General features: G+C 57.4%; 1 protein-coding gene across 1 annotated transcript in view; it reads left to right on the top strand.

Moving 5' to 3' along the window:
- ADGRD1 (adhesion G protein-coupled receptor D1) overlaps positions 1–11,347 on the top strand; it is a 99,445-nt gene that overhangs the window by 75,197 nt on the left and 12,901 nt on the right. Inside the window, exons 18-19 of the mRNA XM_012657647.1 lie at positions 4,349–4,415; positions 6,780–6,846. Coding sequence (XP_012513101.1) covers positions 4,349–4,415; positions 6,780–6,846 — 134 coding nt within the window. The remainder of the gene's footprint in view (positions 1–4,348; positions 4,416–6,779; positions 6,847–11,347) is intronic.

Genomic DNA, 11,347 nt, shown 5'->3' with positions numbered 1-11,347 from the left:
GTTCTTTGAACATATTTATAATGACTGCCTTGAAGACTTTTTCTGTTAAATATGACATCTGGGCCTTCTCACAGGCAGTTTCAGTTGCTTACTTTTTTCCCCTCCTGTGTATGGGTCACACTTTCTGGTTTCCTTGTATGTCTCATAATTTTTTTGTTGAAGACTTGCCATTTTAGAGAATGTATTGTAGCAACTCTGGGTCCTCAGCCCTCCTCCCATGGCTGCTTGTTGATGATGCTTGTGTGCCTGTTTAGAGACGTGGCTGGACCAGTTATCAAAGTCTGTTTACCTCCCAGTGCGAGGTCTCCGGTGTCACTCCCGAGGGCACAGCCGTGGGCACGTGCGCAGTCACGCGGGACATTTCCGCAGGGCTCGACTGTCTCTCCGCGGCCATCTGCATCGCGCCATCTGTCAGGTTCCACTATCGCCCGCTGATTGTTCTATCGGTTCCAACAACAGCCTGCGGCACATGCTGCTCCGCAGTTTGATCTACTTAAATCCAAGCCCTTTGCAAGGGCATTTTGAGGCCAATATTGGAGGTTTGTTCCGGCCCCAGGAAGACCCTTCTTACCTGTCTCTTCCCTGGAGCTCTCTGGCGGACTCCCCAGAATGTGGTTGAGCTCAGAGTTCTCATGGAGCTGCCAGCTCCTCTTCTTCGCTTACTGCTCGGGCTGCCTTCCTCCCTTAGGCTTAAACTTCCCCACGCTCCAAGTCAAATAAATTCAGTTCCCCTGGGGGACACTTTGGAGTTCTCTATTCCGATGACATGCGTCTTTCCCCGGGAACGGTTCCTGAGGTGCTGCTCCGGAGCTGGGAGCAGGGACAGTGGCCCATTTCTCGTGAAGTGACGTGTCTTCTCCTTGCACAGGGCACTGGATGGGGGAAGCAGCTTCTAGTCCTCAGAGCTTGTGTCTCCCAGCGTAGACCCTCTGCCCTGTGAGGCCCTAGGACGGGCCCCACACACTGTGTGCTGGGCTGGTGGAGGAGGAGGACCCCAGCCTGCTGGCTGCTTCTCCCTGGAGTAGAGCCTCTGCGACATGGAATTGGGGGGTGCATGAGAAATGCAGGCGGCCTGCCCCCACCCCCGGGAGACACTGGGAGCCTGAGGGGAGGAGAACTCCCCCAGCCGACTCAGAGCAGAGCCTTCCTTGCTGGAGCCGGGTGGGGAGGCTGCCTTCACTCAAGGGCCCAAGTTTTAACTCTCACTCTTCTTACCAAGATTTCGTAGATTTTCTTGAGTAAAATTTTAAAATTTTTCTGTATGCCCTTAGGAAAATCTGCAGAGACTTTAAATGACTGTGTTTTTTAAACTCATCTTTATCAGTTGTCGTTGTAGTCTCACGGGGGCGTGGGTCTGTGGAGTGACTCACGCGTCATCTGGGCCTCAGCTCCCCACGGATGGGGCTGGTTGTTGAGTTCGCTCCTGCCTGTCCGGGGGCGTCCCGGCGGGCACCGAGGCCCTGCTCCCCGCCAGGGCGCCGCTGAGCGCTGGCACCTGGCATTCCTGCATCTGTTACAAACCACCGATCGGGCACGAGGGACCTGCGACTCGTTTCTGGTTTTCTCCAAATAGGTTCAATTTTCACAGTCCTCATTATGCAAGAAGTAGAAAAACATGTTTATTTTGTGCTCTGAGTTGGAGAGTGTAATTTATCTGGGGATGAGGTGGAGGTAATTTATGCAACCCACGCGGCTTCCCTGGGGACACTGAAGGGGGGACTCGGCAGCCACCTCCAAACTGCCGCTGGCCACGCAGGGGGAGCCCCAGGGCCACGTGGATGTCCTACACGCAGCCTCGCTGCTCAGCCTGGACCGTCCCGTGGATGCCGTTGAGGCAGGGGTCCTGCTACGAATGTCCTCTCCTCTCCGGCCTCCCTGAGTGGCCCAGCTCCAGCGTGACCTGCCCCTCCCGCCATCCTGACTCCCCCAGTGAGGAACACGCCTCCTTCCCGTGATTTCTGACGTCATTAGTAAAGTTCAGAGGGCGCCGTGTGGCCGGCCACCTGTAGTCTACTACTGCTTTGTGGATACGGTCATGTGATTTAGAGGTATACACACACACACACACACACACACACACACCCCGTAGGCACAGCAAAGACAGGCGGAATGAATGACAAGTGTTTGTGGTTTGCCGCTACCGTGGGAGGAACCTAGTGCGTGGGGTCGTCTATGCCGCCCGTGAGGTGGGCCTGGGGCCTGAGAGTGTGTGTCAGAGAGAATCCAGGCCAACCCAGTCCAGCCTGGAAGGATGTTTTAGTTGATCTGCACAATGTCGGAGAAAAAAATTATTTGCCAATATTTAAAAATTGAGGGATTTTTACATAGACTCCGGGCACCTGAGTTTATGTTGCTCCCTGACAGCAGTGGCCGGAACTGCATGGTTTCTGATGGACTCCGGGCCCTCGGCCCCTGGCACCGGCTCTCTGCAAATCAGGCGCGGGGCCGGCTCTGTCTCTCCTCCATCCGTCTTCCCGTCAACTCCCCCCAGTTAATCTCATCAGGGGCCAGGAACGGCCTCCCTCATTCCGACTGGGCTGGGCTGGCTGCCGCCTAAGCACTCTCGGCCTCCGGCTATGAATTCCCCAGCGAGAGGTCGCCCAGAGCAGTGGGGTCGCTGCGGGAGGGCCCTGGGGGAGCAGCTTCTCCCTGCAGACCTCACCCTGGCCTCACCCCAGCCTTCCAGCACCATCTGGAGGCTGCGCCCTGAAGCGAGGTTGGTGCTGGGGCTGTCGAGTCAGCAGCTCCCGGCGGGGTTTTGTCGGCGCCGGGCCCTGTACTGGGAATCGCGAGGGGGGCGGAGCTGAGGACACACAATCTCCCACAGGCGGCCAGAGAGGAGAGCGACGAGCACTTGAGAGTTTACAGTCGAGGCAGCCGATGCGGATCTGATCTCAAGCTCAGAAGGGACAGAAAGTAACCTGTTTTATTTTTCTCCATTGCAAACCGATATCGTTTGTCAGCCCCCACCCATCTGGGGGTAAACCTTGCTGGTAGTCGGCCCCAGGCCCGGCTTTCCCTGAGGCCGCAGAGTGGCGGCCGTGGGCGCCGCGTCCGTCCGTCCGTCAGGGCAGGCCGTGAGCTGCTGCGACAATGGCTTCCCCCACCCGTCGGTTTTAAATGACACGCGACCGTTTCCTGTAGACACTCTGTGTCCTCCGTGGGTCAGGGGTGGGTGACAGAGAAGTCACCCCCTCTTGCCACTGCCAGTTGCCGTGTGAGGGGAGGAGACAGGGCGGACACCACGCCGGAGACCAGCGCTCGGCCCGGCTCCCTGTCCAGAGCGAGCCTCGTGGCCCCAAGAGTCCTGGCAACAGCGGCCGGCACACGGGAAACCGGGGGGCACAGTGAGAGGTCGTCCCCCCGACTCCCGGACTGTCCTCCCCTCCCCGGAGGCTACCTCGTCTCCTCCACGGGTGACTTTATTGCCAGACATTCTGTAATGCATTTAAACTATTTTGACATTTAAAACAAAGGGCTCCAGAGACAGGCCTGTCCAGGGTGACACTTTTTCAGGGGGATTAATTAAAAAACAAAAACAAACTCTGGTTTTCAGAGGGGGAGGCGTGGAGCCAATTCTGCCCCCAGAGGGCGCAGGCGAGCCGTGGCCCGGAGGCGCCCAGGCAGGTGGCAGGAGGGTCCTGCCTCCTCCTCCTCTTCCAGGACAGCATCTCCCACAGGCTGTGACCTCAGCCGCCGACCTTCCCAGGGGCCACCCGTCCTTAGTGCATCTCCGTTCCCCACCTTCCATCCCACGGGCCAAGAAATGCGGTGTCCTCGTAGGCACCCTCGGGGAGGCGTCCGTGGGTGAAGACGGCGCTGGCCCTGTGCCTGCTGCCACCTGCCCTGCCACCCCGGAGCAGGCGTCTCAACCAAGACCGCTGACACTTGCGTGGGCCGGGTGACTTGCGGGGCTGTCCTGGCATTGCAGGGTGAGCAGCAGGATCCCTGGGCGCTCCCCACCAGACACCGCCCCGCATGACAACCCAGAATGACTTTGTCTCCCGCGGGCCGGCCTCGGCCCTGGTCGAGAACCAGGTTCCGGACGGCCCAAGCCGAGCTTCCCTGCTCTGGCGCCGCAGCACTGCGTCTCGCCCGCGTCATCCGCTCTGGCGAGACTCCTGCGCTTGCTGGTCTAGCGTGTGAGCCAGTGTGGGTGTGAGTGGGCGGGGGGGGTGTGCGAACGTGCGTCATCCCTTTGTTCAGACTGTGACTTCTCTGGGGAGGGGCCGTCCCGAGCCCCCACACTCGAGGCGTAGCTCTCTGCGCGTATCGGTGCAGCGCGAGTGAGTGAGCCAGTGAGTGAAGGGAAACGGGGGCTCACGTGGTGCTCCCTGCTCTTCCGCAGGTCTCCCTCTCCTGATCTGTGTCGTTTCAGTGTCATCTGCCATGGACAGCTACGGCACAAGTGACAAGTAAGTGAAGGGTTGCCTTCCGCGGCAGGCCTGCCCTGGGGAAGGGTCCCTGCGGGGACCCCGCACCTCGCTCCCTGTCTCCCCACGTGCTCCTGGGCACAGGAAGGGCTCCCCCAGGCCTGGCGGTAGGAGGGTGAGGGCCAGACGGGGTGAGAAGCAGCCAGCTCTGCTCTGGGCGTCTCCAGCCTTGGAGCTAGTGACGAGGGCGCCAGGGCGGTGGGGGGCCGGTAGGAGTTTCTGGTTGGATTTTCCCATCCGTGCGGTCTTCCCCGGCACAGTTCCGGCCGTCCGTGGAGCCCACGTGTGACCTGTAGCCTTTCTTAGGGCAGTCAGGACATGCTTAGTCCATGGTACGTGCCCAGTAAGCTGCAGCGGAGTGAGCACATGCGTGTTTGGAGAAACGTGGTCTCATGTGCACCAGGCAAGCGGGGCTGGAGGTTCCCACGCTGGAGTCCTGGGGTGGGGACTTGGTGTCCCAGGTCACAGGCTCCACTGAAATGCAGCCGATGGGCCCACGGTTGGACCAGAAGGAGGATGGGATGGCGCGTGGGACCAGGTCCTGTGTTCCGGTTCTAGAAATCTTTTCCTTTGCTTAAAGAAAAAAGGCTTCAGCTCAAATGTCTTTAGGAAGCCGGTGCCTGTTTCAGCCGAGCTGAGGTACCACTGAGTGAAAACATGAAAGAGAAACACTACTGAGAGTACTTTGGGAGAGAAAGAAGAGTCAGATGTTCTCACAGCTTCAGGGTGAGATAATATTACAGATGAGTCGTGAAACCGGAGGAATCTAGCTTTTCTGTTTTCATGCAACAATTCGGTGAAGAGGAAGCACTTAGAGAAAGCATTGTCTGTGTGCATTCTGAAATAAGAATGATTAAGCAGACCATTGTTCTGGCCCGTTCCTTCAATCCTGGAAGCTTTTAGAACTTGAGGCATTAATTAGAAGAAGAATGTTCTTCTTGAATGATCTCCATGGCAGTTGTTCAGTTTTATCCCGTCTGGCGCTGGCGGGTGCTGGGCGCACCCACCGCACTGAGCCGCAGGCCGCGACCAGAGGACCCGCAGGCCACGACCAGAGGACCCGCCTCCCCCACTCACTGCCCAGAGCCGGGCAGCGCCAGCCGGGGCTTGGGAAGCTCACGGAGTGTCTGAGCAGGACAAGCGTCTGTCAGAAGCTCCTCGTCGACTCAGAGTCCTGCATGAAGCGTTGGAAAACACAGCCCGTCTCTGCAGAATCATCACACTTTGGAGAGCCCGGGCAGAGCTGCGCCTGTGCAGAGGCACACTGAGACCTGCTGTGCGTCTTCCCCTATGCACTGCATCTGCAGGCGAGAGGTCTCTCCTCTCCCTGCTCTGGGTGTCCAGACACGAACGAGCCTCTCGCAGTGCTGTCACCTGTCTCGGGCATTCCACGTCTCCTGGTCCAGGAGGTGTCGGGAGGAATGGGGCAGAAAGGCAGCCAGTGTGCCCGCGAGAGAGCTCCAAGGTCACCTGAGCTTCCTGGGCCTCGGACTCCTCCTCTGCAGGGTGGGGGTGATCACAGCACGGCCAGAGGGGCACCCTAGGGTGACGCTGGGTGATGCAACATGTGGGGGTTGATGTGACGCAGGGCAGGCACGCTGCTCAGTAAACGGTCACTGAGTGAGTGAGCTACGGGCGGAGACGTCACATCTGTGCTCGTGAGGATGGGGTCAGGCTCCTGCCCAGATCCGCCTAACGGCACCCAGATGCCCCAGGAAGCGCTTAGTGTCCCAGCAGCAGAGAAGATGAGATGCCCCAGGGAGTCTTAGCTCTTGATAGCGCCCTGGGCGCTGGAAAGGGATGGATTGCAAAGGACCTGCTTTCCCGCCTGAGTCCTCAAGCTGGACCCTCGACCCAGGACGTCAGAGCGGTCCCCGGGATCCTCCGCAGCTGTTCTCTCAGTGGGGCCGCCGGGAGTGGAGCCGACAGGCGTCCTGGGCAGATGGAAGCGGCTGGGTGCTGTGCCACGTGGCGACCCGTCGGCGCTCTAATCCTCCATGGAAGGCGCTTATTAGGTCATGTTTGAAATGCTCTGCGAGGAAGCTGGCAGAGGCTTATTCATTTTTCATAATGAAATTAAAATCTACTTCGGGTTTTGGCTAGACTCTCCAGGGGCTGCTGACCCAGTCCGCAGACCTGGAAAATCCTTTCCAAGAACATGCCATGAGATCATCATGGATAAAAAAGATTTGTTGGGATTAAGAATGTCATTGTGGTCGTGCCCCAGGTGGACCCTGTCACTGGGAAAGACACCGTCTTAGCAACTGCTTTGGATGAAGGTGGCCCCGGCTGCCGGGGGCAGGTGGCCCGAGGTGGCTGGAGTAACGGCTCTGCTTCCCTCCCCAGCTGCTGGCTGTCCCTGCGGAGTGGCGCCATCTGGGCCTTCGTCGCCCCTGCCCTGTCGGTCATCGTGGTAGGTCCCCTGCCCATGTGGGTGCAGAGCTGGGCTGGGGGGGGGAGGGTGGATGGACTCCCCGGGGACATGTCCCCCCAGGGTGCAGTGTCACTTGCCACAGTTTCTCGTGGGATAGTGGCTCAGTCTCACCTCCCTGAATGAATTGGGAAGACTTGGTGACGTTGTCCCTGCTGAGGCCGCAGGTGCCCTGCCTGGTTCTGCGCCCTCCCGGCTCCCTGCGGCCGTCTCCACGCAGCTCTCCCCGTGCTCCGGAGCACCAGGATCGTGGCTGCAGGAGCGGTGTCAGCAGTCGCCCCCTGGGAGCCACAGGACGGCTCAGGTGTGGGGTGTAGGTGACAGAGAGTGGGGTGCAGGTGACAGGGTGTGGGGTGCAGGTGACAGCTCGGGTCCCGGGTGCAGCTGCGGAAAGCCTGGCTCAGAGTGCAGACCTGGCGGCTCTGCTGCCCCGAGTCCTCCTGCCCAGACAGGTGCCCAAGGCTGCTGGGAGGCTCTGGGTTCCCGCAGGAATCTGGCATCGACTGCTGTGGGGACATTGCTGTTGTCCCACATTCCCACAAGGCTTGGGGTTGAGTTTCGCCACTTCTGATGAGCCTGAGATCTGTCCATCATGGGCCCCTGCTGAGCCAGAGGAGGGCTGTGATTGGCCAGCCCTCACTGTGACCAGAGGAGAAGAATGCTCTCATTGGCCAGCCCTCACTATGGCCAGAAGAGAGGAATACTGTGACTGGCCAGCCCTCACTGTGGCCAGAGGAGAGGACTGCTGTGATTGGCCAGCCCTCACTGTGGCCAGAGGAGAGGAATGCTCTGATTGGTCAGGCATAGGTCACAGCTCTAATCCTGGGGCAGAGTTGGGGGATCAACCCTCCCCCAGGTCCCATGGAAGGAGAGTGGGGAGGGGATTCCCTGGGAGATGGGTGCTGACGCCGGAGGAGGGGTGTGCCCAGGGGAAGACATCAAGGGCCGCTGTGGTCATGAGCATGGCTGCTAGGCCTGGCCTGGGTTTCCTGCTGGAGGGTCCTGCCCCGCGTGGTGGGGGCCAAGCCCCGCCAGGACCAGCTCCCTGGGCCCCTGCCGTGGTGGGTTCTCCCTGCACCAGGGCACCCAGGTGGCCACCCCTGCCATGGTGGGCTCTCCCTGCATGAGGGCGCTGGGTCCCTGCATCTTGCAGAGGCTCTGAGCACAGCTGACGTGTCTTTCTGCCGGTTGCTCTCCCCATGGATGTGGCACCTTGCGATGGGCTGTGCAGCCTCTCAAGCCCAGGGCTGCACTGCTGTCCCCAGGCCTGGGTGGGGCCGTCTGCAGTCCCTTTACAGACTTGTAATGAATGACGGAGGCTCCAGTAAGAAGTCTGCTCTCTCCTCCTCTGGGGTCTAGAAGGACAATTTGTAGAAATGTGTTTGGAACAGACTTCAGTCCCCCGTGTTGTGAACGCTGGTCAGAGCACAGCCACCTGGGATGGGGCTTAAAGGGCAATTTAGTGGCAAAGGGTGAGAGGAGAAATAGCTGTGTTAAGTATGATGTTCCATGTTCTCTTGCTGACTCAAACCCTCCAGGACTGCAGGGCCTGGCAGAGTCGGCCTGTCCCAGACGTTTCCGGGATCTGAGTTTTACGTGTGACCTTTGTCAGTGAAGGCTGAGGTTCTGAGGCTGTTCAGCCGGGATCCTGCTCTCCCATCCCTCAGGGCGTGGGTTGCAGCACCAGCTCCCAGGTCGCAGGCTTGCTAGAGCCGTGCTGTCATTCCTGGGGGGCAGCTGGTTACCCCCAGTCCACTCCCTGTCAGTCCTTCCTGCCTGCACTCCCCCTCCAGAGGTTTGGGTTCTCTGGACCTGGGCTTCAGGGCCCTGCAGCCTCCTGGGTGATGCTCACATGCACAGCCTCAGGGCCTGGGCGCTCCCCACCCCCGGACATCGGTGGGGATTGGGATTGGCAGGGAGGCCTGAGCTAAAAGGGGCTGAGCGCAGCCTGAAGTGATTCCGTGGCCCAGCGCAGGGGTCAGCGGGCTGCGGCCAGTGCGGCCCAGTGTCTGCTTCTGCAGATGGAGTTTTTTCGGCAACGGCCATGTCCCCTGATTTACACATTGTCTGCGGCTGCTTTGAGGCTCCACGCTGGGCTGGATGGTGCCGCGATTGTGGGGCCTGGTCCATGGGCGCCGTGGAGGGTCCTGTCAACCTTGTGCCTCCCCCACGTGCCCTGCGTCACACAGGCGTGGGTGGGGGATGGGTCTTGTGCCTTTTCCCTCTTTCCCCTGTTCAGAGGATCACATGGTCCGTGCCGCCTTGAGTCACGTCCCCATTTAACCACAGTCCTTGGCCTCGTTTCCAAATAAGAAGCGAGCTGCCAGATAACCAGTGTCTCGTGACCCCATTTGTGTAAGAGGCTAAAAGCTCCATGCGCTGCACGTTCACGTGAGCGTGTGAGTGGATAAGGAAAGGTCTGGGCAGATGCCTGCCCAACGATGGCTCCCTAAGGGGAGATTTGGGATGGGGAGTGGTGATTCAAGATTACTTGCATTTAGAAACACCCATCTATTGCTAGCATAATGTTAAAGCAAAACACTGGGGAAAGCTGTACATTTCTGTTGAGACATGTGGTTTCCCTGTGTCCTGGGGAAGTTTGTCCTGAAGGGGCAGGAATTTGGGGACAGTGAAGGGTCGCTATGGCACCTGCTGGGCCTGGTGCTCGGGAGAAGAGGGCAGAACCGAATCCCTTCTGGTGACACCTCTCCCGTCATCTTGCTGCCAGACGCACACGTGGCCCACTGCGCCTTCCCAGATTGTCCTCCGTAATGCAGGGAATTGGGTTTTCATTGATTGGGGGATTCCAGTGACACTTAATTCAAATGTGCCCATGGGCCCAGCAGTTCCTTGCTGTGTTCCCTGGTGCCGTGGCATACTAGGGCTGCCATGACAAAGTGCCACAGACTAGGTGGCTTAAACAAAGGAAATTTGTTTTCTCAAAGTTTTGGAAGCCAAAAGTCCAAGATCGAGGTCTCAGCAGTGTTGGTTTCTTCTGAGGCCTCTCTTGTGGCTGTTTTCTCCTTGTGTCCTTGAGTAGTTGTCCCTTCCTGTGTGGCTGTGTCCTGATCTCTTCTAACGAGGAAACCAGTCATGGGGGATTAGAGCCCACCCTAATGCCCGCATTTTAACTTTTTTAAAGAGCCTGTCTCCAAATATAGTCCAGTTTTGAGGTACAGGGGGTTAGGACTTCAACATACGAATTTTGGAGGGGACACAGCCCATGGCACCTGATTTCACAGTAGCCACAGAGCCTGGACACCCCCCACCCAGAGCAGGGGACTCCATAGATGTGAAGGGCACCTTAGTCTGTGCCCTCAAAGTGGCTTGTTCTGCGCTGGCCCCACTGAGGAGAGGAGAGTGCCTCCAGGTCTGGGGAAAAACTGAAATCCTTGTTTCCTGTGAGAAGCCAGGTTGGCTCCGTCCCCACATAGAGACAGAAACAGAGTTACAAATACAGAGATACAGATGCAGGCAGATACATAGACACAGATAAATGGATACAAATATAGACAGATACAGATACAGTTACAAATGCAGAGATACAGACACAGACAGATACAAAGACACAGATACATGGATACAAATATAGACAGATACAGATACAGTTACAAATACAGAGATACAGACACACATACATGGATACAATTATAGACAGATACAGATACATAGACACAGATACATAGATACATATACAGTTACAGATACAGAGATATAGATGCAAAAATATAAATATAGATACAGCTATAGGTAAATACAGATGCTCCTGCACTTATGATGGGCTTAAGTCCTAATAAACCCATCATGAATTGAAAATATTATAAGTCGAAATGCATGTAATACACATAACCTACCAAACATCATAGCTTAGCCTAGCCTACCTTAAACGTACTTAGAACACTTACATTAGCCTACACTTGGGCAAAATCATCCAATGCAAAGCCTATTTTATAATAAAGTGTTGACTATCCCATGCAATTTATTGAATACTTGACTGAAAGTGCAAGAACGGTTGTGTGAGTACACAAAGGACGACGTCTGCTGAATGCACGTCACTTTCCCACCATTGTAAAGTTGGAAATTGCTGGTGAAACCACTGTAAGGTGGGGGCCGTCTGTAGATACATAAATGCAGACACGGACACAGACAGCTGTGGTTTCAATGTGTCCCCAAAGTCCCCATGTTGGAAACTTCCTTCCCAAGGCACCGGTGTTGAAGGTGAAACCGTTAGGGGCTGATGAGGTCGGGAGCGCTCTGCCCTCAGGAACGGTGAATGCCGCTACCGTGACAGCAGGTCGGTTACCGCAGGTGTGGGTTCCTGTAAACAGATGAGTTTCACCCCACGCCCTCTCCCTGGTGTGCGCCCTCTTGCCCTCCCACCTTCCGCTGTGGATGATGCTTCGAGAAGGCCCTCACCAGACACGGCCCCTTGACCTTGGGCTTCTCAGCCTCCACAACTGTGGGAAGTAAAGCCCTGTGCTTT

This window comes from Propithecus coquereli, unplaced genomic scaffold (genome assembly GCF_000956105.1).
Source record: "Propithecus coquereli isolate 6110/MARCELLA unplaced genomic scaffold, Pcoq_1.0 Scaffold556, whole genome shotgun sequence".
NCBI classification, from domain to species: domain Eukaryota; kingdom Metazoa; phylum Chordata; class Mammalia; order Primates; family Indriidae; genus Propithecus; species Propithecus coquereli.
The sequence above is the reverse complement of the archived record's forward strand: the minus strand, read 5'-3'. Positions and strand labels throughout refer to the sequence as shown.